At 48.5% G+C, this 25833-nt stretch overlaps 1 protein-coding gene and 1 long non-coding RNA gene across 2 annotated transcripts in view; one reads left to right on the top strand and one right to left on the bottom strand.

The window, feature by feature from the left end:
* RPTOR (regulatory associated protein of MTOR, complex 1) overlaps nt 1–25833 on the top strand; it is a 400798-nt gene that overhangs the window by 227495 nt on the left and 147470 nt on the right. The window contains exon 10 of the mRNA XM_011933231.1: nt 10568–10627. Within this exon, the coding sequence (XP_011788621.1) occupies nt 10568–10627 (60 nt within the window). The remainder of the gene's footprint in view (nt 1–10567; nt 10628–25833) is intronic.
* On the bottom strand, nt 20577–24592 carry LOC105523721. The gene is made up of 4 exons (XR_001003638.1): nt 23904–24592; nt 23566–23778; nt 23183–23408; nt 20577–22641 (listed from the first exon to the last, which is right to left on the bottom strand). It is a non-coding gene; the product is annotated as an uncharacterized LOC105523721 (long non-coding RNA).

Genomic DNA, 25833 nt, shown 5'->3' on the forward strand with positions numbered 1-25833 from the left:
GGGCGATATTGTGATCTAAACTGGGAGGGCGATGTGGTCTAAACTGGCAGGGCGATGTTGTGATCTAAACTGGGAGGGCGATGTCGTGGCCATAGTCTGAATCTTTCTCAGGTTCTCTGGTGACATTGCCTGGTGGCCTGAGCTAGGAGGAAGGGTGAGGACTTAGGCAGATGGAGGAGTGTGCATTTCAGTTTTTTGTTGTAATTAATTTTTTTAACTGACAAGATAACTTAGAGGGATTTTTTAAATTGGCAAATAGAATCTTCAGCTTTGCCTTCAGTTCCCTCATCTTAGGGTCAGCTCATGGCTGCCACCCCAAGACAATACATCCTCCCTGTGGCTGCCCCGCGGTTCTTCTTCCCAGAGGGTGCCGAGGAGCTAGACTTGGTGCTGCCGAAAAGGAACTCGGTAAAAGATTTCAAAATTTTTGATAGGAAGAACTTTCCCAAGTCTCAAATACACAGAACTTACTCAAAAAGGGCCCCTTCTTGTGGATATTTTTAAGAGTACATTTTGCCACGCTGTCTCGCGTGGGACCTCTGCAACAGCTGAGACATTTGGCAGTTTCTTCTGGAGTAAAATCTCACCCGAGATCGAATCTAAATAGACTGGGCTTGGACCGCCCATTTGACTAAATTTCGATCCCAATGCTAGCTTTCAGAAACCTCCTTACAGGGAGAGGCCTATTGCTATGGGAAGACGAGAGAAATTAATGTCTGCGTTATTCCAGCAAAGCCCCTGCACTGCGCCGGAGGGTCTTTTGTTTGCGTCTTTAGGTTGCAGAAGGAGCTGTGATGGCGTGTGGCTTATCTTGCTCTCCAACCCAGTTTAGAACTCTCCTAGCTGAGCTCTTCTCTCACTTGTACTTTGGAAGAGAGTCAGGGCTTGGCTTTGGGTCACCAGGCGTGCGGCCATGTCAGAGCTGTGCAGCGACCTCGGTTTCATCCCTGTCATAGGGACTGACTGATTCTAAAATGAGCCGCGCGAGGCAGCCCTGGAGCCTGCAGCAGCACTGGTCCCCCAGCGTGTCGCTGGCCTGTGTTTCACGTGGGGTCAGCTCTTCAGGGGTCGTCACTGAGTAGTAAGTGCTGAGCCCTTGGCGCTGCTGCAGCACCCTCCTGGCCCTGTTTGCGGAGGCAGCAGCTGGTTTCTGGCTGGCCAGTGTTTCCTCCACCCTGTGAATGCGCGTGGAAATTAACACAGTGGACTCTGGGATGTAGGGAAGGCTGGGGGACAAGGGCACGGCTTCTTATATAGAAAGAAAAAATCAGACAGCAGGAAAGATATATAATGATGTGTCATTTAAGCATTGGTTCTTTGTAATTTAAAAGAATCACTTGTTTTTAAAGAACTGAGTTTTATGGGTTTACCACAAGGCCGTCCTACATCCCAGACAAGAATGGGTGAGGACCCAGCAGTCGCATGTGAAAATAAACGGTGTATTTAGCGGAAAATGCCCTCTTGCCGTCAGGCACGCTTTCCCTTGATCCTGGAACACCTTGGTTTCCGAGGATGGCAGCCCCAGCCCCAGCCGTTGCCCTGTAGCTGTTCCTCAGCACCGCAGTCGTGGAATCTCTGTACTGAACTAGGACTGAGCAGCCCTGGCTCTCAAGGGGTCACGGGGTGAGAGGCCCAGAGTTCTGCAGGCATTTGCACCTGAGAAACTCCAGTCCTTCGTGGCTGTCCCCACTTCCTGACTCAGCTTGACTTCCTTCAGGCAACCTGGGTGCTACGCCCATCTTAGCTCTGTCGGTATAAACAGTCCATGTTATGGATAGTTTCTTAGGTAAAAACACATTAAGATTTGAATCAGGCCAAGGAGCGCGGAGAATCTGAAGTTGTTGTAAATGGGCTCCTCCAGGGCAACGCACACCCCAGAGCCGCTGGGGGCGGTGGAAGCCTGCTGCGTGTTGCGTGTGTGGGGGCGGTGGAAGCCTGCTGCGTGTAGCCTGTGTGTTTCCTGCGGTTGACGGTCACGATGACCTCCGTGGAAGAGGTTTACCTTTTTAGGAAAGAGTTGGTTTTCTGCTTTTGCAAAGTTGTGCCAACTGTTGATCATCTCAAGGACAGTGGAGAAGGGAGAGGCATGGAGCCTGCCTTTCAGTCTCGGCCTTCTTTGAAAATAGAAGGTGGCTTCCTTAAATGGTTTCCTGACTTGACTCACCAGTGTAGGAATGCCGGTGCTGACACTCTCTTGCCCCCTCTCTCGTCTCTGTCCCCATCCCTTTCACTTTTTACTCTACGACAGTTTTCAGCCGTTCTGGGAAACAGTTGAGAGGATGATGAAGCGAACCCTGTGTATATTATATCACCTACATTTTACAATTATTTGCTCTTGTTTTGTTTTTATGGGTATGTTTGCTAAATTACCACCTAAACACTTAAATAATCGTTTCCTTTTTAAAAAACTGACATTTTCCTTATAACCAAATTATCTTAACTTTTTAATGTCTTCTGCACCCGAATGGCAGAGCCCTTGCAATTGGCATTGTTCCCGTGGAAGGTGTTTTCCATTGCCGGCCAGGCTCCTGCATCCAGCAGGCGACTAAGGGGCTCCTCCGACATCCAGCCAGCTCTGACAATGGGGCTGTAGCCCAGAACAAGACAGATGGGATCGGTTCATTATGTTGGTTGGCAGAAAGCTCAGAAGAGGTGTTCATCTGTATTTCTCTTACTAATGGAATCACTGGTTTTCGTTTTTGCTAGCTTACTTCTGTAGCACGGAGGGCAACTAAGAAATAGCAAACTCTTGCACTTAATTTGTATCTTGTCCTGATTACTGGCCTAGAAGGTCCTAAATAGTAAGCTTTTCTGTACATTATTACAAAGTGCAGCTGCTTAACGTTCGCAAGTTAGGAAAGTCACTTCTACTCTGTTTTGTTCTAATAATACTGAAAGGCATACTTTTTTTTTTTTTTTTTAAGAGAAAGGGTCTCACTGTGTCACCCAGGCTAGAGTGCAGTGGCACGATCATAGCTCACTGCACCCTTAACCACCTGGGCTCAAACGATCCCCCTGCCTCAGCCTCATGAGTCCTCTGACCACGCCCAGCTAACTTATTTGTCGAGATAGGGACTCAACTGTGTTGTCCATGCTGGTCTCACACTCCTGTCCTCAAGTGATCCTCCCGCCTTGGCCTCCCAGAGTGCTGGAATTACAGGCATGAGCCAAAAAAACCGCTTATTTTTAAATTTAGTTACAAATATCGCATGATTTGGCACATTAGTTTCATGTGGGGATGTTTAGTTCTTTGGGGTTTTTTTTAACCTGCTGGATTAAATGAAATGCTGAGAGTTGAAGAAATTGGCTGATTTTACTTTTTTTTTTTTTTTGAGATGGAGTTTCGCTTTTGTTGCCCAGGCTGGAGTGCAATGGCATGAACTCGGCTCACTGCAGCCTCCGCCTCCTGGGTTCAGGCAATTCTCCTGCCTCATCTTCCCGAGTAGCTGGGATTATAGGCGCCCACCACCATGCCCAGGTAATTTTTGTATTTTCAGTAGAAATGGGGTTTCACCTTTTTGGCCAGGCTGGTCTTGAACTCCTGACCTCAGGTGATCTACCCACCTCAGCCTTCCAAAGTGCTGGAATTACAGGCATGAGCCACTGTGCCCGGCCTATTTTATTTTATTTATTTATTTATTTTTTTGAGACCAAGTTTTGCTCTTTTTGTCCAGGCTACAGTACGGTGGGGCGATCTCAGCTCATTGCAATCTCTGCCTCCCAAGTTGAAGTGATTCTCCTTCCTCAGCCTCCTGAGTACCTAGAATTATAGGCATGCACCACCACGCCTGGCTAATGCTGTATTTTTTTTTTTTCTTTCTCCATTTTGGTCAGGCTGGTCTCGAACTCCCAACCTCAGGTGATCCGCCCGCCTTGGCCTCCCAAAGTGCTATTTTACTTTTAATTGTGTATTTATTGCCACTTTGAGCTATATTCGAAAATTCCTTTTTTGAAAAAGAATATTTAAAGCCAGACCCCTCCAGCAGTTTACTGTGTCTCTGTATGACTAGGTTAAAATACACACGTCTGTGAAAGCTTCAGTGACACCTTCATCAGTGTAAATTCTAGAGACTTCATGTGCCAGCCGAGGTGAAGTAAGCCACCTACAGCCTCTCTGTCCCACTCATTACCACGAAAAGCTCTGGTCAGGTTACAGAAAAGCAACTACCAAAGACTACAAATGAGCAGGGATGGTTGGGACTGGAGTCACAGTCAAATAAAATACAGAGGTGAATCTCTAAATGTAAAACATTTTATTTAGGAAGCAAGATTTACAGTTGAAGGCATACAGGCAGACCAGGTGGGCTTCAGTATATCTTGATGAACAAAGAAAAGGTTGGAGGTTTTATAAAGAGGAGAAGTGTTTCGCGTTGCTCTTTGAGAACGTTCTTTGACATGAATAAGGTTTTGGGGAGCTGGCAAGTTCCGACTGGTGAGTGGGTGAGACTAGTCTTCGAGTCACAGCAGGTTGTGTCAGTCGCCATTAGTTAAAACTGGTGTCAAGTGACAGCAGGCAGTTTCAGCGGCCAGGCTGGCAGAGAACTACGTTCCTCGAGGAATATTTTGTGGCCCGAGTGCTTTCCCCTGGCCCCTTGACTCTGGTTGAGTTGGGTGTGACAAGACTGACCCAGTTGGTACGATGAGCTTTCACAATGACAGTGACAGTCATGATGGGGATGGGTTTTCAGGGCCTTTTCCTCTCCTTTGCTGTGGAACTGCACAGGGAATGCTGATGGCAAGACCTCCAGGGAAGCCACTTATGTCTTCACCACCAGAGAAAGGGGACTCTGCATGTTGGCGAGAGCAGGGGGTGCCACACTCCAGCACATCATGTGTTCACCTTCCAGCCGGGAAGCTCTCCTTTTGTTCAGGAGTTTTTAGAGCACATCTGTCCGTGGGGAGGAGTGGCTAGGCGGGGTTGGTGGTGGTGTCCTGGCACCAGTCCCCCAGGGATGACTGTCTATGCCTGGGCCAAGTCCTGAAGGTCATAACAGAGGCCGCTTCTGCACAGTGGGATGGGAGAGTGAAGGCTAGACTGACGCACTTTTGCGTGACACATGTCTGTATGATTTGGGTTTTTGTAGTGACCGCCATTTGCTTTTATTCTAAAATAAATCAGCATGATTCAGTGTTCTGTAAAAGATAAATATGCAAATGCGAAGCTCTCTCAACGTGGTGGGTTTATACAAATTTTTCACTTTTTTATGGTAAATACATGTGGAGTTTTTTTAATTAGGAGGAAACAAAGGAATTTTCATTCTGAAAAATGAAAACAGCATTCAATAGTTACTTGTATGATACTTGACAAGGTTACCGAGCTGAACGTTAATTTGTTCTTCATTGTTAAAAGAAAACTCTAGACAAATTAAATTTAACAGAGTTTAATTGAGCAAAAAACCATTCTTGAATCAGGCAGCCCCAGAACCAGAATAGGTTCAGAGCGACTCCGGGACCACCGTGTAGCCAGATACCTTCATGGGCAGAAAGGAAAGTGACTCCAGAGAATGGAAGAGCCGCAGCAGCTGGATTGGCTGCCGCAGGGGGTCTGCCTTGCTTGAGCCCGGTTTGAACAGTTGGTTTCCTGTGGTAGTCTGAGACTCAGCTGCCTGTCACAAGACCAGGCTGTTTACACATCAGGCTGGGTTACAATTCACCACGTATATGGAACCATTAGGCCAAATGTAAAACATGTATGGCGGCAGCCTTTAGGCGAAACTTAATTTAACGTCATAGAAATCTCGAGGCCACTTGTTTGCACACCCCGCCTGGATCAGTCATAATTCTTGCTTCATGCCACACTCATCACTAGTCCATATTTGGCCTCCTTTTAAGTAGTTAGTTAACAGGTATTTTTATAGCATAATGGGTTTCCCCAAACCACCACCCAACCAAAACCCAGACCTTGATGATGACCTGCGCTCACCACACAGGGCCCTTGATGCGCACGCGCCTGCCACCCCCGCCCCGTGACCACTGCCCTGAGTGCCGGGCTCGTCATCCCTTCCATGCCCTTTCTAAATTGCTACTATGCGTCTGTGTGCATTCATTAAAACCATTACTTTTCTTTCAGATTTAGTATTGAATGTGATTTTGAGGACTCTTTTTAAAAAAGTACTTTTGGTTGGAATGTGGACATTTTCCACTTAGCTTTGTGTTGCTAGTGTTCCTCCATATCCATGTGTGTTTAGCTAGAGTACCCCCCTCTAACTGCCTGTAACATTCCACTCTGCGAATATGCCACACTGCGTGCACCTGCTACTCCTTAATGGACACTTGAGCTTTTCCAGCTTCTTCCCTTACTTGTTTGTTTTGCTTTGCTTTGGTGTATTGTATTGCATTTTTGCTATTATGAACAGTGATACTTTGAACATTCTTTCCCGTGTGTCCTTTTGAACACAAGAATTTCATATGTATTGAAAAGCAGAGTTGCCAGATCATAGTGTATAGGAATGTTCAGTTTTAAGGGATCATGGTAAGGTGCTTTCCCAGTGGCTGTGCCATTTTACACTCCTGCAGTGGTGATGGAGACAGCCTGTGATCCACGTCCTTTCTAGTTCTTGGCATTGCCATTCTTGTACATTTTTGTTGAGTAGGTTTAGAATGATATCTCGTGTAGCCTTGATTCGCGTTTCTCTGATACCGCATGATGTTGAGCATTTCCTCACATTCAGTGGCCATAGGTATGTCCTCATCTTTGAGATGTCTGTTCATCCATTTTTCTGTCGGATTTTTAATGCTCTTGTGGATTTATATGTAGGTTTTCAATCCTGGTTATGATGGATATCGCCCCCACCTTTTTGCTTTTCATTTTAAGACAACTACAAATGTTACCAAGGTTATGTGTCATCATCACTTCATAGATCTCCTCCAGCGTCTCTTGGAGTTTTCTCCCCTCTAACTTTAGCCTGTCATCTGCAAGTGTCTTCCTCATGAGTCTTTTTGTGACAAGTCTTCTGAGGCCATATGTGCCTGTGAGAGTATTTTTGTCATGCTCACACTTTTGAATGACAGTTTGGCTGGATACAAAATTCTAGGTTTTAACTTACTTTTCTTTGATAAATTAAAAACATCAGCTGGGGGTAGTGGCTTACAACTGTAATCCCAGCACTTCGGGAGGCTGAGGCGGGTGGATCACCTGAGTTAGGAGTTCGAGACCAGCCTGACCAACATGGTGAAACCTCACCTTTGCTAAAAATACAAAATGAGCCAGGCATGGTGGCAGGAGCCTGTAATCCCAACTACTCAGGAGGCTGAGGCAGGAGAATCACTTGAACCCTGGAGACAGAGGTTGCCATGAGCCAAGATCACACCACTGCACTCCAGCCTGGGTGACAGAGCGAGACTCTGTCTCAAAAATAAATAAATAAGATAAATAAATAAAAATAAAAACACGACTCCATTGTCTTCCTGCATCCTGTGTTAATCTGATTCTTGTTTCTTTGAATGTGATCTGCTCTTTCTTTCTGGAAGCTTTGTATGTATTTTCATTGTCTTTTTAATATTCTTGATCTTTACTACAATGTACCTAATTTATGATGTTCTTCATCTGTATAACGTAACATAATACATTTTAAAAATCAGTATAAAAGACATAAACAATGACCACCAAATAATAAGCACCAAATAAGCATCAGCTGTGTTATATTATCATTATATTCAGCTTTATGGATTTTTTGAGTCATTTTTATTACCTCTGCATTTGCCTGGTCTTTGACCTTTCATTGCTCAGTGACACTCTAATGTAGGTGAATGAAAGAAATCGTGTAAAACGTGAAATCCGTTGTTAGCAATTCTGGTTAAAGATAATTTACGTTTTTGACTAAAATGAAGTTTGTGTACGAAATGACTGATTTATGCATGCTACTCTTATTCGTATAGCCGTACTATAATAAAGTTGCATGATAATCCTATTTTAATTTTTTATTTAAGGGAACATTATATTTTCAGTGAATTTATAATAATGCTTATTTCCCAGCCAATAATTATTTTTATAATTTTTAAGTCTGTCTAATTCCAATATCTGGCCAACTATGAATCTATTTTTATTGATGATTTCTTCTCTTGATTTTAGATCGTACACTATCTGTTGTGGATGAGGCATTGTAGACATTCTAGATTCTGTGATTTTCTTCTGGGCAGTTACACTGGTCTTGTAGAGGCTTGGGTATAGCACTAGGCTCTTTTGGCTTTGATCTTAGTTCTAAGGTGCGGTTCCTAATCCCTCTGGGGTGTCCATGGAATGCCTCAGATGTGATCAAGCCCTGTAATTTGGCAGGACCTGATCTCCTCTGTCTTCACAGTGGCAAGCAGATGTTAAAATCTCTCCTCTGCGTTTTCAACCTTCCTGCTGTCCTCCACGGAGATCCTGGGAATATTATCCTGTGTGTGTGCCCTTCAGGAGCCAGCCTCCGACTTGGGGAAGGTTTTTTTTTTTTTTTTTTTTCTGAGACGGGGTCTCGCTCTGTCGCCCGGGCTGGCCGGATCTCAGCTCACTGCAAGCTCCGCCTCCCGGGTTTACGCCATTCTCCTGCCTCAGCCTCCCGAGTAGCTGGGACTACAGGCGCCCGCCACCTCGCCCGGCTCGTTTTTTTGTATTTTTTAGTAGAGATGGGGTTTCACTGTGTTAGCCAGGATGGTCTTGATCTCCTGACCTTGTGATCCGCCCGTCTCGGCCTCCCAAAGTGCTCGGATTACAGGCTTGAGCCACCGCGCCCAGCCTTGGGGAAGGTTTACATGCGGGTTTTGGCTCCCTTCTTCCTAGGGCTTTTGCCTGCAGTATCCTGGCAGCCTTGAACGTGGTCTCAGCCCAGTAAGGCTGCTGCCTTTCAGTTGCGTGCTATCCCCCATGTGACGTGTGAGTGAGGAGCACCCCTGGGAAAAGCCAGATGAAGGTGATTCATCCAGAGTTATTCTCGTTTTCTAGGGGTCACGGCCCTTCCAGTTCCTGCCTGCATTCGTTTGTTGTTCAGAATTTTCAAATGGCTTTTGAATATTTTGTCCAGAGGTTATCATTATTGGCAAAAGGATTAGTCTGATATAAGTGATTCTGTCATTACTGGACTCCAGAAATCCCAGTCAATAAGTACATTATGGATAAAAAGACAAAGTAGCATGGTTCGCATAGGACTCAGATTTGAAAATGCATTTCCTGTACATCATTTTTATCCACAGAGAGATTCTAGTTTGCCTGGGAGCACCGTAGGAGCTGCATGTATCTGCGCTGGTGCAGAGGTGTCTGGGCACAGCCGAGGAGAGCATCTGCAAGTGAACCCAGCAGAGGAGACCACTCAGAGTGGCACTGACTGGCTCGGGGAAGCATCGGGGCCACAGGGGACACTTGACGCCATGGGAAAGGGCTGCTCTCTAGCTTCAGGCAAACGCGGGCCTCACTTTTATTTTCTCAGCTCTTTGAACAATAAAACACTGACTTCTGCAGCCACAACCAAGAATATAACTTCCTCTCTGCTGGTTGAGCCAGGTATCACTTCTTGAGAGAGTGAGCGTGGCTGGCAGCCGTGCATGGGGTCCAGGACGGCCAGCTCAGCCTCCCCTCGCCCTGCAGGGCTGCAGAAGTGAGACCATCTTCACACCTCGGCTCATTGTCATCCTGGTTCTGGATCTCTCAGTTCCTCTCCCATTTCCTATCCCACTGCTATGGGTGCCCTCCTGGGTCCACCATCCCCCATAGAGGAGTCACTTCCACGTCTCCCCCGAAAGTACCTGACCCTTGTACTACGCCCTCCCCTTGGGCTACTGTCCTTCTCCGGGCTTCTTTCATCGCTCACTTCCAGCCAGCAGTCCGCGAGTGTGTTTTGGAAATGTGCGTGCTTGCTCTGCACCCGCCATTATGTTTTTAAGGTGTGTTATTTGTTCTTAATTTTAAAAGTAGGTGAATTGAACATTTTGTATTTCTCCTACTAAAAATACTGAGTTGCCTTTTTACTCTGCCGCCTTGGTTCTGTCCCACTGTATGCCAGTAGCCCGGGTGGGAGGGAGATGCTTTTCCTACCTCCTGTTGGCGCGACATTAGAGAAAGCCTGTCCAGCTCCACACGCACTCCTAAGGATGGACTTGCCTTAGACATGAAGCCAGCTATGACCTGTAGGATTTTATGATTATGAACATGACATAATTGCATTTGCATTTCTTTTGTGTGCCTTGAGGCTGCTCATTTATTCTACTCCAGCAGGCTCCCCAGCTCACTTCCTTAAGAAAGAAAGAAGTGGCAAGTCCAGTCCACTCCTGCATCTCGTTTGGAGACTGAGCTTTATTAAGCATCTCGGTGCTCCTCTTCAGGGACTGGGCTTCATGTGGCTGCAAATGGCTTCTCTCCTTTCTCCTGACAACTCCCTGTGGCAGCTCTGTAGTCTCGTGCCTTGACAGGATGGCAATGAAATTTTTCTCTACAAATCTAAAACTGCCGAATTAAGGAAATCCGAGTGTACTTGTTCACCATGGCAGTCCCTGTCCCCACCTCTAACTCTTTCCTTTTTCTGCAGGTCTGTTGAATTTCCTGGGTGACTGTTGCATTCGTGCCATTCACATACATTCTTTTCTTTCTCTGCAGGTTTTGCATGCAGAAATGTGTCAGTCTGGTGCCTGGCGTCACACTGGATTTGATAGAAAAGTAAGTAGGATTTTTAAGCTCTTGTGGCTCTCTGGATCTGATGAGTTTCTTTTCCTTTTTGAAGGCTCTTGCTTCTCAGAAGTACTTTCTATCACCGTGGCATGTTCCCTCTCATGTGGCTGTGTTCTTTTGTTCTCTGATTAAGGCTGTGGTTGTGATTGTCACGCTGGGGCTTAGTGCAGGAGATAAGCAAACATGGGCCGTATGAAAAGAAAAATAATAAAAAGCTAGATTCCTTTGAACATTTAAAAAATCTCCAGACTTTAAGCCAATACAAGAACATACCACTTCGCATACGGATCATTTCTGCTGCCACTGAAACGGCAGCTAGATCATAGCTTCCTCTTACCTTATTTTCTGAAACGATCCCTTTAATATTCTATAACTTTCCATCCCCTACCCACCTGTCTCCATCCAATTTCCATTTTACTATCTCAGGGCAAACTGATTGCAGAACCTGAGCGATGAAGTGACGGGGTTTAGTCAGGCCTCCCATGAAGAGTCAGTGGCACTTGCCTCCCGTAATCCTTCCAGTCCCATTGGCCAACCTGTCTGTCCCTTGCTGTGATCTCTTTGGATCTGAAGTGGTGTCTCGGGACCCGGAGCGTGGCCTGCACTGCGTTGTTCTGTTTGTTTGTGCGTCGGATTCCTCGTGACTCATCCTGAGTCATCCAGGCAGCATGGAAGAACTTTGGAGTTATTTTAAACCCTTTGGCTTGGAACCCCATTTCTTCTAGAATTAACATGCAAGATAATTGTTTTCTACACCTTAATATACAAAGTTGTATCTTAATATTAGGGCCTGAATTTACTAAATTAGGCAGGAAAAACAAACCCACTTCCAAGTTTCTCTTGTGAAAACGTACTTGCCTTGTGTATCAGGGGAAAAATACAAGAATATTATGTGTCAGCGTTCACGAGGGCACGGTGAGCTCCATCGTGGTTCACTCCCACCGTGGAACGTGGCCGTGTGGCCAGTAGGAAGGCCGGGGCAGCTGGGCTGGTCCTGTTGTGGAGGGGTCCATCAGATGTGCTAAGTGAGCAGTCCCCAGCATGGGTACCTAACAGCGTAGTGCCCAGAGGCTTTCCAAGCAGTGCAAGCTGTGACTGAAAAGACTCTTTCCAAAGGCTAAACAGGTAGCGGGGTCTCTGAGAAGCATCACATGGAAAATAACTTAAAAAAAAAAAATTGGGACTAAATGATCTGTGCTCCCCTCCCCTTCTGTTTGGTTTGGTTCCCTGACGAGATTTCAGGTTTGCGAAGCTGTTCATGAGATGTGTTAACTGGTCATTGCTGTGCGCTTTCTTTGGGGCTTTTATTTCCCCCTCTGTTAACAGTCTGAGTTTCAGAACTCTCTGTTACCTGTAACGTGTATATTGCCCCCACCACTCCTGCCCCTCCCCACACACACACCAGATGCGTATCCCAAATCTAAAAATCCAAAATCAAAAATACTCCAAACTTTAAAAAACAGTTTTAAATGAATTAAAAAAAGAAATAGACATAGGCATCTTGCTGTATTGGCCAGGCTGGTCTTGAACGCCTGGCCTCAAGCGATCCTCCCACCTCCACTTCTCAAAGCACCAGGATTACAGGTATGAGTGATTCTGGCCGTGCCAGGCCAAACTCGGAAACTTTTTGAGCACTGACATGCTACTCAAAGACAGTGCTCTTTGGAGCGTTTTGGACTTGTGTTTTCGGGTTAGCGATAAATCCAAAAAACTTAACTGGTAAATATAATGCAGATATTCCAAAACCTAAAAAAATTCAAAATCCGAAACACTTCTGGTTCCAAGCATTTCAGAGAAAGGGACACTTCACCTGTGCATATATATATTGTACATCTAATTTATTAAATAAACCATATCCATTAATATTTCGGCAGTTATATTTTATCCTCGCTGGGCTAGCTTATTCAGGCAGCTCTTGGGTGAAAACTTTCTTGGCGTTTTCTGTTTGTTGTGCCTCCCTGTGGCTATTTCCGTGGTTTCCTCGGGAGGTGGGAGGGCCGCAGTATCCTTTCTCCTCCGCCGGGTAGCGGGAGCCCGAGCCTTGCCCACACCTCCATCTCCGTGTGGGTCAGTGTCTCGTCTCCGTCCTGGACAGCTGCTGTGTGCTGTTCTGTCCACCCCGGTCACCTGTGCCTGTGGCTGCTCCGGACAGGGCCCTGCCAGTGCGTGTTGAGCCACATGAGCTCAGACAGCACCACATGCTCCACGTCTCCAGCACAGAAAGGCTGTTAAAAATCACGTAGAGATTACGACAAAAAATTGTTTTTAGTTATTGAGTCAAACCCCCTTATTTTACTGAAAGAGAACCTGGTATTTAGTTCACTTCAGCTCCTGGGTGGCCTTTTCTGCCTGGTTCGGGCAGGGCTGGCCTAGAGCTCAGGTCTCAGGACAGCCCCACTCTGGTCCGCCCAACACAAGGAGGTTTTCCCTCGAACAAGATTTTGGTGTTGGAACAACCAGCTGCCTCCCGTTTCTTTCCAAAACTTAAAATGTGCACAGCTCTCTGAAAGACAGTGCTAATATGAAAAGACAAGCTATAGACTTGGAGAAAATATTTGCGAGTCACATATCTGACAAAGAACACTTGTATCCAGAATGTATAAAGATATCTCAGAACTCAAAAATAAGGGGGAAAAAGCAATTAGAAAATAGACAAAAGACATGAAGAGACACTTCACCAAAGAGGATTTAGGGATGGCAAATATGCATTAAAACCCAGTGAGACAGCACCGTGTCCCTGTTAGAATGGATGACATTTAAAAGGCTGACCAACCCCGTGTTGGGAACCTGCATCGCAGCTGCTGGGAATGCAGAATGGTGCGGCCACTCTGGAAGAACTGTCAGTTTCTCATCAATGTCCACACACCTGCCAACACGTCCCCGCATTCCCACTCCTGGATCTGCACCCTGGAAGAGTGAAATCTTAGGATCACACAAAACCTGTGCATGAATGTTTGTGGTAGCTCTGTTCGTTCCCCCAAGCCGGAAGCAACCAAAATGTCCCTTCCAGGGCAAATGGAGACAGACTGTGGTGCATCTGTATGGTGGAATTCTGCTCAACAGGGAAAAGGGACCCGCTTTCTGTATACACCGCCATTCGGGTGGTTCCCAGAAGTATCACACTAAGTGTCAGAAGCCCGTCTCCAAGGGTAGCACACGGTTCAATTCCCTTTCCATGACCTCCTGGGAAAGACAGAACATGGGGCTGGAGAACAGATCAGCTGTCGCCAGGGATTAGAGGGGTGGAGAGTGTGGCTGTGGGGCTAGCCGGAGGGGCCTGGGTGGGGCCTTATGCTGGTGTGGTTCCACAGATCCACCCACGTGTTCCAATCCATAGCATGTGCACCTGCAGAAGTCATTTTGCTGTTTGACAACTGACGTAAAAGTAATACATAATGTAGAGGAGGAAAAAAAACCTCACGAGAGCGAGTAGGCCGGAGAGTACAGACCAGAGGCAGCACAGGGCTGGCTGCCAGTGCGAACAACAAGCCATGGGCCTGGGAAGTGAGGGGTGCAGGGAAACAGAGACGTGGATTTGGGAGAGGATGTGAATTCTACAGCAGCGTGCTCTGTTGTTTCTGGGAAGATACCTTCACTCTTATTATTAAAATAGAATTGAGTGAGGATTGAAAAAGAAGCAAACACCCTCCCCCATCCACCGTGGATGTTAGTCATTTTCATCAGACGCCCTTTCCCTAAATCATGACGTTAGTGTTTGCAACCGCTCGTGTTCTTCCCAGAGCCCGTGCGTCCCCTCCCTCCCCAGCACGAAAGGCCCTTCTCAGCCAGTGCAGTCGTGACTGCTGGAGCTTAGGGCAGTGTCCTCGTCTTTCTTGCATCTCCCTTTCTCCTGTGCCAAGTGATGCTACGAAGGTGGCTAAATGCTAAAGGTTTATTGTATTTTTAAATTTAAAGAGACAATGAACTGTTAATAGTAGACAGTTTTCAAAACACACCCCGCTTAGGGATTCGGGGTGTGAGGAGGGGAGTGTGCTGGGAAAAATATGGACATTGGAGTCAGAGCAGCCCCATCCTTCCCTCCTGACCCTTCTGAGCCACACTCACTGGGCACCTCCTTGCTCTGGGTCTGTCTCTGTCCTGCAGAAGGGACACCACTCGGGTCTCATTGGGCAGCAGCAGTGCCGAGGGCATCACATGTCCTTACACGGCCTCGGCTCTCAGCCCATGTCCACCTCCCGCCAGACACTTCTGCCTTCTCAGCACTTCCCAGAGCTGCAGCTTGGATGGTGGCTGCTGTCACTCCACATTCCTGTAGTTCTGTAAGTGTCTCCCACGCCTCTCCGTCTGCCATCAGCTGAGGCACCGACTACTCCCAGGCATCATTGCCCTGGTCCCACTGCAGTTAGAGAGAGATGGCAAGGCGCCGGAGAGGCCGTGCTCTCAAAGCCCATCGCTGAGATGAATTGGCTTGGCAGGCTGTTTTTGTCCATTCTCACACTGCTATAAAGATACTACCTGAGACTGGGTGTATTAGGGTTCTCTAGAGAGACGGAACGAATAGGATAGATATAAATGTAAAGGGGAGTTTATTGATTAATATTAACTCAGACAGTTACAAGATCCCACAGTAGGTCGTCTGCAAGCTGCGGAGCAAGGAAGCCAGTCCGACTCCCAAAGCTGCAGAGCTTAGAGACCTCAGTATTAACCATCACACTGGGCAATTTATCAATACCAGAGGTTTGATGATTGACTCACAGTTCTGCATGGCTAGGGAGGCCTCAGGAAACTTACAGTCACGGGGGAAGGGGAAGCAAGGCACATCTTACGTGGCAGGAGAGCGAGAGCACGCCAGGGAAGGGGAAGTGTCACACTTTTAAGCCAGTGGATCTCATGAGAACTATCACGAGAACAGCCACTCCCATAATCCAGTCACCTCCTACCAGGTCCCCACCTCGACACGTGGGGATTGCAATTCAAGATGAGCTTTGGGTGGGGACACACAGCCAGACCAGATCACAGTCGCTGTGGGCGCCTCAGTCTTCACTGAGAATAACTTCTGAAAGGGTGTGGGTTTGGGTCTGAGCCGCTGTTCTCTGAAAGCAGTTCAGCAAAAGCACCTGTTTTAGTGTCTTCCACTTGGAACGCACGTCACACTCGCAGGGTGAACTCCCGCGGTACCTCCCCTCGTGGTGTGACAGAGGTTACATCGAATGTGAGTGGCTGAATTATGTTTACATTTTTTATGCCAGGACAAATTCCCAACTGTAGAATTATACAGCAATGGAGAGATCCGGATCTTTGCTCCAAAAGCTGCCCAGCCACAGCTGCCGCTAGCTCTATTTCCAAGTGGGCGTCAGTTTTTAACTTGCGCAGAGTGACTTCTCCACTGAAAACACTATTTTTACGTTTTTTTAATTTTTAGATTTTGTTCCTCAATTATGTTTAGTCTCATAAGAAAGGTTTTTTGTTTGGTTGTGTGTGGTTTTTTTCTTGCTGCTGTTGTTGTTGTTTTCCAGACAGGGTTTCGCTCTGCTGCCCAGGCTGAAGGCAGTGGCGCCATCTCAGCTCACTGTAGCCTCAACCTCCTGAGCTCAAGTGATCCTCCCACCTCAGCCACCCAAGTAACTGGGACTGCAGGTGCATGCCATCATGCCTAGCTAATTTTTATTTTCGGTTGTTTGGTTTTTATTGTAGAGCCAGAGTTTCCCTATGTTACCCAGGCTGGTCTTGAACTCCTGACCTCAGATGATCCGCCTGCCTTGGCCTCCCAAAGTGCTGGGATTACAGGCATGAGCCACTGTGCCTGGCCATGTCTTTTGCATATTATATTATCTACAAAGGACATGAGTTACTTTTTAAATAAGTGATCTTTTTAATCAAGTGATCTTCCTGCCTTGGTTTCCCAAAGTGCTTGGATTATAGGCGTGAGTCACCATGCCCAGCCAAAGAAAAGCTTTTAAGAAGTAGATTTGATTTTGCAGTTACAAAGTGAGGCAGAAAATTCAGCACATCTGTGTTTAATAGTGTCTTTCATGCTGCTGTGTTTTTTATATTCAGAGGACACTCCTATTAAAAAAAAAAAGCCTCATTATTTTTATACTTTATCATTTTCTGAAGATTTACTCTCTAAATATGTTGATCTTGGTTACAGTGACCTCTATGGCTCAGACCCTCTTGGCCAGCCCTTCTACTACTTCAGGGCCCCTTCTTTTTTCCACGGGGGTCCCATCAGCATATGTTAACTCCCGTAATGCTAGCCCGCGTGTCAGGGGAGACAGATCCACTCAGAAAGCAGCCGTGCGGTACAGTTCAGAGACAAACAGATCATCATCAAGCTCTGCTGATGAATGTGACCCCTGTGTTCCAGGCAGCCAAGACCGAGTTCCCCCTGTTTCCCTTCGCTGAGCACGCCAGCCATGTTTGCGATGTCCTTGTGTGTCCCCTGTCCTGAGTGTGACGCTGGGTCCAGAGTGCTTGAGGATGAGCCCCCAGCACATTCCTGCTGTGCCTGTCACCAGCATGCCCTGAGCGAGGGAGTCACCTCTCTGACATGGAAGCCCAGAGGTTGTCTTCTGGAAGCAGACGCTGTAACCAGCTTCCCTCCTTACAGGGCTGGAAATGTGGCAGTGTCCACTATCTGTGGAATGTCCTCTGGAGCCTCCTTGCCCATGCCACAGGGAAGGACACCATGGATAGGGCTCCCATGCGTCACAGCATGTGGCCAGCAGGGCCACGCCACCTCCCAGGGAGGCATCTGACATGCACAAAACCTTTTGAGTTTTTGTATGTTTTTTTTCAACACTTTCCTAAAATGCAGTGGTCAGAAGTTACTTGCCTGCTCCTGCTTGGGAGACCAGTCCCTCAAGGGCTTTGGGAATTGTTCCTCCCAGACTCTGGAGCTGACATTTGGAGGGTCACCGCCTGACCCCTGCTCCAGAGTCAGCAGGACGGTGCTCCTCTGAGGCCACCCCTCCCATCACATGTGGGAGCAGGCAGGGTGTGGTCTCGGAAGCCGCACACTATGATGTGCATTCACCTGAGTGTCCTTCCTGGCCTAGGACTGCGCCAAGCAGGGCTGAGGCACCGCCTCCCTCCAGGCAGCACGTGTGTCCACAAAATTTCTAAGTAGCCAAGGAATATTTCAAAATATATACATTTTTGAATAGTTGAGAGATTTTAATACAAACATTTGCACAATATTGGCAGAGCTGTCAGTGGGTGCCAGGTGAGAGCCACACGGTTGTCAGGGTGACACCCCCATGTCCCTGCACACCATGACTGCCCTCCTGTCCACCTTGAGACGCAGCTCCGGGTTCCTTGAGTCACACCTACGTTAAAACGTATGCAGGCGTCCATCGCTTCCACGCCTGTGCCGGCGTGGCCTCCCGGGGGAAGCGTTTGCATTGCTGCCCTTTTCGCCAAGACCCTCCCAGGAGAGAGATGACCTTTGAACCTAGAGCCGGAGAACCTGCGTGGGCGTCCCTGCCTTCCTTACATGAACTGATCTTGGATCCAGGTTAATGGTGGGATAATTTGTTTTTAATTATAGTTTTAAGACCGGGCAGAAACAGGCTCTCGTGCTTGGTCTGATTTCATTTATGTTTTAGCAGTTCATTACTGTCAACAGAATCCTAAGGACTGTAGACCGGGGGGTGGAAAACCCACTAGAACGCACCTGTGTGACATCTCGAGTGACACACATTCGGAACAGATTGTGTGGATGTGCAGACGTCAGGGAGCCTGCAGTACCTGTGCGTACACTAGCTGGGATTGGACTTGATTTACTCTTAGCTTTTGCCAGCGTTTTAGGGATTCTGAAGAACTAGTTTTGCAGTTTCGTTCTTTTGTCTTAACTCACGACGTAGAAATTTCTTGCCTTCAAGATTACCTCTGTCGCCACTAAGCGTGAGGACGACGTTGGTTCCTGGGTCCCACCTGACTAGCGTGACAAGTCACGTGACGCAAGGAGACTAACGGGCCTGTGCTCTTGGGCTTCTTGTTTCCGTCAAGCTTCATGACCTGCAGGAAGTAAAACCAGGTGTGCCTCATGCTCTGCACACCCCTTCCCTGCCCGGTGGCTGCTCTGCACACCCCTTCCCTCCCTGGCAGCCCTCGTTGGGAGCGTGTGAAGGATGGTCCTGAGTGCAAGCTGTAGATGCCAGGTGGTGATCAGCACGCACGTGTCAGATGGGCAGGTGTGTTTGGCACACAGAGACCTGCATGACAGGCACCTGCCCCGTGCCCATGTATCCGTGCCTGCTGCCATCTGAGAGGATGTACCCTCGGCCTACAACGCCTGGCCCTTGGTGTCCAGGTCTGTGAGGCCAGAGCTCTCTAGGGGTCCGTGTCAGGGCCATCCTGAGCGGTGAGACACCGTGCTGCTAAGCGCACAGCAGGTGGCCCCCTGGCCGAGAGCCTCAGGACCCCGCTGTCTGGGGTTTGGGGGCTGAGTGTGGCACAGCACCACTTTCATGCCCTTTGGAAGGCCCGGCTTTTGTGACCTGGCCTCTTCACCAGCTCAATGGCAGGTTCATGGCACAGTGTCCCTGCTGCCCCCAGACGGTCGGAAATCCAACCCGAATCATACCGTGATCCTCGTCTTTGTCAGTACTGGAGACGTGGGGTGGCTTCGTTCCTCAGAGCTGCCGCGCGGTGCGTCTTCCATAATAAACGCGGTTTATTTCAAACAGCGGCGCTCAAAATCAAGGGTCCTCAGGAAATCCAGTATTAACCCCTCCCTAGCTTTCGCCACTCTTGTCAAATGGGCAGAACATGTTGTTTGGCATCTCAGCACACGACTAGAGAGAAGATCGGGCAGTTTGTGCGTAATTATTTAGCAGTCTTTAAAGCTAGGGGAGGAATTTGCTTTCTAATTAAGCTGCTGTGTCTGGAAGTAAATTATAGTGAACCTTCCTCAAGCAACCCCCCAGTTTCTAATTATCTACGCTAACCTAGCAGCTTGATGAATAAGCCTGTTGCTGCTGCAGTACATATTTATATTCCAAATCCTTTGAGAGAGTGGCAATAAGATCCATGCTTGGAAATTAAGGGACATTTTTCAGCCCTGAAACAAAGTAATGAAACGCTTAAACAGTGCTAGAAATATTAGGGTTTTCAGAAAGCTCCGGGGAACCTGAGAGATGTGAACCTGTTCCACGAGGCTGCTAGTTAGTATTCTGATCACTGAAGGCTCAGAGCGTACCCAGAACTCACTCATGATTAACATTGATTGTGTACACAGCATATTTTAAACCGCTAACAATCCAGCGTCGTGAATAAATGAGTCTCCGTGTGCTGCTGCTTCGGAGGCTCTGGTAGCATGGCCGCCCCTGTGGACCAGGGACAGCAGGCGCAGGGCTGCAGCCCTGAAGCTTGGGTTTGACTCTGGCTCTGAAACCTTCAGCATTGTGTTAGCTAATCTCTGGTTCCCATCTGGGGGAATTCTGTCTAATCTGAGCCTGGGAATGCAGTACGGAAAACGTAAGGAGACCCGGGAGCCGCTGCCTGAGAGCACGTGGCTATCCATGCTTCCTCGGGAATGATAGTGACCCTAGGAACCATTTACTGAGCCCCGGTGGTGCCAGGCACCGAGCTGAGGCCTTTACAAACACTACCTCTTAGTTCTCCCTAGAGCCCTTCAAGGGTAGGTGCTGTTACCTACCTTTTAAAAGATGGGGAAACTGAGGTACCCAGCAGGCACGGGGCCTGCCGATCACCATACCATTAGGACAAGCTGGGACAGGGATTTGCTGGCAGCCTTCCTGGAGCCTGCATCTTCTTCCCCTCAGCATGAGCTGTGTGAACGGAGCACGGGCTCCTCAACAGGAGCCAGGCCTCTAGACAGTCTACACAGGGCTGGGCGAGGGGCGGCATTCGCGTCAGAGGCACAGCGGCTGGGATTAGAATTCACTTCACTGAGGCAAGTCATACACATGGATTATGTTTGAAAGGAAAACTATCAAAAGATCCCAGTCTTGATTCAAAAAGTACCTTTCTTTCCAACATAAATCTACAATATTGGCGGGTGAAGGTGAAAATCAGTAATTCATTAACGTCTGCCAGTCACTGCTGAGATGAGTAACGAGGCACTAGACGCTGACTTAGAAATGAAGTGGTAGAAACAAAACCCCAGAGATCGCCGAGCGAGGGGGATGTGAGTAACTGGCGGAAACGTGGCACTGCCGCCACCTAGCAGAAGAGCGCCCCTGCCCGCCCGAGCACAGCCTCCTCACTGTTCCCGTGCGCCCCACGCCAGGGCACTCGGAGCTGCACTGGGGTCCTTATGCCCGGGCACCTCTCATTCAGGTGCCCCCACGTGCAGAGGGAACACGGGCACCAGGTCCCCTTTGTGTTCGATGCACACCCCAGCAAGACCCCCATAGCTCATCCAGGTCGGCAGGCGTGGAGGAGGCTCAGTTCTGAGATGAAATTGCGGACGTGCAGCCAAGGGGGAATGTGAGAGGTTCAGAGGTCACCCCAGGGAACCTGCACACGGCACGGAGATCTTCCATTTCCTTCACAGTGGTACCCAAACCCTGGTCTTTGTCATCAAAACAAAGACCTGCGCAGCAGAGCACGGAGCTGTAACATCTGTGGCACTCCACCTCCTCATGGCTAGGCACCTCCTAGCATCCTAAAGAAAATGTGGGCTGGGCACGGTGGCCCACGCCTGTAATCCCAACACTTTGGGAGGCTGAGGTGGGCGGATCACGAAGTCAAGAGATCAAGACCATCCTGGCCAACATGGTGAAACCCCACCTCTACTAAAAATACAAAAATTAGCTGGGCATGGTGGCACGCACCTGTAGTCCTAGCTGCTCAGGAGGCTGAGGCAGGAGAATCGCTTGAACCCAGGAAGCAGAGGTTGCAGTGAGTGAGCTGAGATCAGGCCACTGCACTCCAGCCTGGTGACAGAGTGAGACTCCATCTCAAAAAAAAAAGAAAAGAAAAAGAAAATACATGTGTCTGGATGTCTCTAAAGGAAGCCTTCACTCTGCAGAGATGCAGGGGCACAGGTTGATTGGAGGGCAGCTTCCGTTCGTTGAAGGCAGGCTCCCAGGTGCAGAGTGAGGAAGAGGCCACGGTGAGGCTGAGCGTGTACCTGGCCAGTGCCCCTCGGCTGTCCTTTCTGGTGTTGGCATTTGCTCTTGTGTAGGAGTCGTCTCAGACAGCTCAGTACCTATGGGGGCAACGTCACTGCGGCCACATGACTGGGATGAGGCTCAGTCCCCATCGATGCCTCTTTTCCAGACGTGTCGTAGTTGGGCAGGTGCACCTCCTTCTGTCCAGTCTGCCGTTCCTCCTTAGCTTTCCCTGAGAGTCTGTTGCTCCAGCTCCATTGCCCACATGGCCCTTCGGTTCCTCGCAGCCCCTGGTTCTGGTGGGGTGCCCGGAGTGCCTCCTCTGGCAGGAGTGCCTCCTTGGATCTGTTTATCCTGCAGGACTCAGCACCCCGCCGTCATTCCTGTGTGCGTGGCTGCAGACTTGCAGTTGATGATAAAGCAGTGTGGCGTGAGTCGCCAGCACAACCGGGGGCCCCAGGTGTGTGGCAGCTTTTCTGGTCCTCATCACAGCTGCCCGGCGAGCAGCCTCTGAGGCTGTCTCCATCTAAACTTCTGGAAACTGAGGCAAGGGAGTTGGAAGAACTTGCTGAGAGTCAGAGTCACACAAGGGTCCCCTATCGGTGGTGGAGCCCGTGTCCGCCCCCACCCGCCTCTGCTGGCTTCTGAGTTTGCTGCTCTGTGCTGCATGGTCTCCTCTATTGGAGCCTGGTCGCTGCGGCCTGTGGCCCTTCAGAGAATGACCTCCTGGTTCTGACATGCGTGTGTCTGCTGACCTCGAAGCCGGTATGTCGTGCGTGAGCGGCCAGTTCGTCAACGGGGCCTCGGGTTCCAGGCTCGAGCGCACTTTCAGACCCCGCATGTGTTTCTCTGCGTATTTGCTTATTCACCGTTCATTCAGCAGGCGTCCGCCGTGGTCTCGCTGTGTGCTAGGGCCTGTCCTAGGCTCTGGAGCCAAGTCCTCACTCATTAACTTACATCCTGATTAGGGGAAGAAACACACGTGAGAGGAGTGTGAATGTACCAGGAATGCCATGTGATCGCATGCAAGAGTGCCTGGATGCTTCTTTGATTGGGTAGCCCGGTGAGGCCCGTGAAGAGGCAACACTGGAACTGAGACCACCTGGCCAGACGGGAGCGGCCATGCCAGGACCAGGGGGCAGTGTTCCAGACGGGGGACCCCACAGCCTGTGATGAGGCATGAGCTCGGGCTGTGTGGCAAGGGCCTTCTTTGAAAGAGGCATATGTAGCTTCAGTATTTAGAATTAACACCGCTAACCTGGCAGCCCTGAATGGGTCTACAGGGGCCTGTGTGAGTCTGACTCAGACCACTGCATCAGATGGGGAAACTGAGGCACTTAGGAGCTTGATGGCTACCTACAAAGGACATTTTGCTCCATGAATCAGTGGTGTGACCTGCAGTGGCCACGGAAGGGGTGGCGGCACAAGCCTGACTAGTGACTTCGTGTGCAGAGGGAGCGGGGACGACTGACGGCCAGCAGGAGGGCCATGGTGTTCTCACCTAAGAAAGCAGGAGAGCACTCCTTTTGCTAGAAGAGGCTAAGAGATCTCTCAGCTTATTTCTATGGATGATAACCCAAACAGATTTAGTGTGGCTGCGTGTATAGCTGATGTGTCTTATAGCTGTTTTTGGAGACCAGAATGTGCCTCCCCGAAATATGAAGGATTGTTGGGCTGAAGACAATTAAGAAGCAAGTGCAAGGGAGCTCCTTGCCTGCCCTGTTTCCCTAAAGCAAGACATAGATCTACAAAGACAAAGGCATCCTGTCCCACGCCTGTCCCAGGGAGGACAGCAGTGAGCCCCGGAGACAGCTCCAGGCCCACGCGGAGGTGTTTCCTTCATTTTATAGATGAAGTGACTGAGTCTCAGAGAGGTTAACTAACCTGCCCAAAGTCACACAGCTAGGAGTGGCCGAGCCTGGAGGACTCCAGCCTGGGTCTGTGTGATGCCACCCCCAACTCTGCACCGGCTCGCACGTGGGAGGACGTCCATGCCTTCACGTCCCTCCATGTGTTTGTGGGTGCGCATTCTGAGGAAGGTGGCATGAGTTTTATGCATCAAGATGCCTGGTCTCAAAGGGCAGGTTCCATGTGGACCTGACAAAAAGAGGGGACGTGTACAGCATGGGAGGAGAGACTGGAGGGGACGTGTACAGCATGGGAGGAGAGACCGGTCATTTTGACCCAAGCCCTGGGTGCCCGGTGGTAGGAGGAGTGCTGACCTTCTGTGTGATGCATGCGCACCAGGAGAACCTCAGAGGATTATCCCAGAAATCAGGCATAACCACACAAGGCTGGCTGTATTTGGAAACTCTTTCCTGGGGTGTTTTAACAAATTCACAGGAAGAGACAGAATTTACAACCAGGCTAGGAAGTGACTCTGGGATTTCAGCATCTTTTCAGAGGCAGAAAGATCCAGATGAGCTCAGGACAGATGAGCTCAGGACAGTCGGGGGAAGTTGGTGGCAATCTCTGTCAGAAAACTGTGGAGTGTTCATGAAAGATACTTCCACGGCAGGAGAGCTCCACGCCATCCTGAAAGCTCACCCTCCCCTCCTCCCACCTTCCTACCCTCTTTAGGCCAGATTTTTGCAGAGAAGCTCCCGGGTGAGGTGCAGCGTGCAGGTGAGAGGAGCGTCTGGAGACAGCCTGGAGGCGGCCAGTGCCTCCAGAGGGAAGTGCTCCCTACCCCGGCTCCGCTGGAGCCTGTGCTCCTTCCCCTTATTTTAGGAGCTGCCTTTCCCGATGTGGCCGGCCTTTCAGCAGCTTCTCAGGAGGCTCTGCCTGGAGGTGGCTTCTCCCACGTGACTGCTGCAACTGCCTCTCAGGATAGGTCTGTCTGAAGATCGGCCCTGACGCTGGGAAGCCCGTGGAAAATCCGCGTTTGCAGGAGTGCTTCAAAAATAAACATGGGCTCAGATGTCTTTCTGAAGGGCTTTGGAATCTGCCCGTTTAATAAAAAAGAATCTGCTTTTCATTATGTCATCAACATGTTGGATAAGAAAATGGGGAATTACCCCTCGCCTCGCTGTGGCCCCATCTCCCTCTTTGGTTTTTGTTTGGAGCCTCCAGAGTGGCCGTTCCTGTCCATTGTTGTTGTGGGGCAATAATTTCTCATTCTATCATAAGTCAGATAAAAGGTGAATTATCTCCTGTAATATTAACTCTGCTTACTGTTAAGTCAGGGAAACTTCCTCCAGAGTTCAAACTTACATTTACTTCACAAGTAAAGATGAGCAGAATTCTGTACTAGGGGAGCCATTAAATGCGGAAAGACAGGATCCAAAGAGATGGTAGCACTGTGCATATGAACCATTTGATTTAGAAACCGAGCAGAGATTTTTAAAAATCATTAAAAAAGCAAGCCGCCTCTGGTGGTTTTTAAAAGACCAGTCAGCTTATGCAGAGGTGGAATTATGGAACTTTCTAGTTTGTAATGTCTCTCAGGTGCCATATTCACACCAAACCGTTTCGATAACCCTGAGCCAGTATATCCTCCTGGAGAAATTGACAACTGCTTCATTTAAGTCAATGTTTCTTCAGATTTCAAGTCATGGTTGATTAGTGGCTATGACACCAGTTAGATAGGTCACAGCCAGCATTTTAAAAAAGAAAATCTCATTGTTTTCCTAGTAAGACGAGTGTGCCTTGGTTCTGTTGCTGGAACATGTTTCTCTCTTTTTGTTTTTGTTTTTGTTTTTGTGTTTTGGACGCATGGAGAGAGTTTGAAACTGTGAATATGTATCTTTATATGTGGTTGTGCATGTGTGTTTGGTCACCAAAAATAGTCCTAGGGCTCATGATCAAAAAAGTTTGAAAGCTTATTATTTAAATGATCTCTACTCTTATGTTAATTGGGGACCTAGACGCGCTGACCACCTTAATGGCCTGTACTTGAGTTTGCATCAGTGTTGTAAATACCTCCTCGTTTTCTAAGAACAACCTTGCCCCAAATCCCTGCTCTACCCTCATCAGCCTTGTGCCATATTATGGTTTCCTATAATCTGTCCCATTTTTAATTAGGAATATTGCATATACATATATCTTTTTTCTTTGATTTTTTTTTTTTTTTTTACATTTTCTTTGCTTATACATACATCTTAACAGCCTCTTCTTGTTGAAGAAATAATTTGGACAAGTTTTTATATTTTA

Source organism: Colobus angolensis, unplaced genomic scaffold (assembly GCF_000951035.1).
Source record: "Colobus angolensis palliatus isolate OR3802 unplaced genomic scaffold, Cang.pa_1.0 Scaffold1, whole genome shotgun sequence".
Classification (NCBI taxonomy): domain Eukaryota; kingdom Metazoa; phylum Chordata; class Mammalia; order Primates; family Cercopithecidae; genus Colobus; species Colobus angolensis.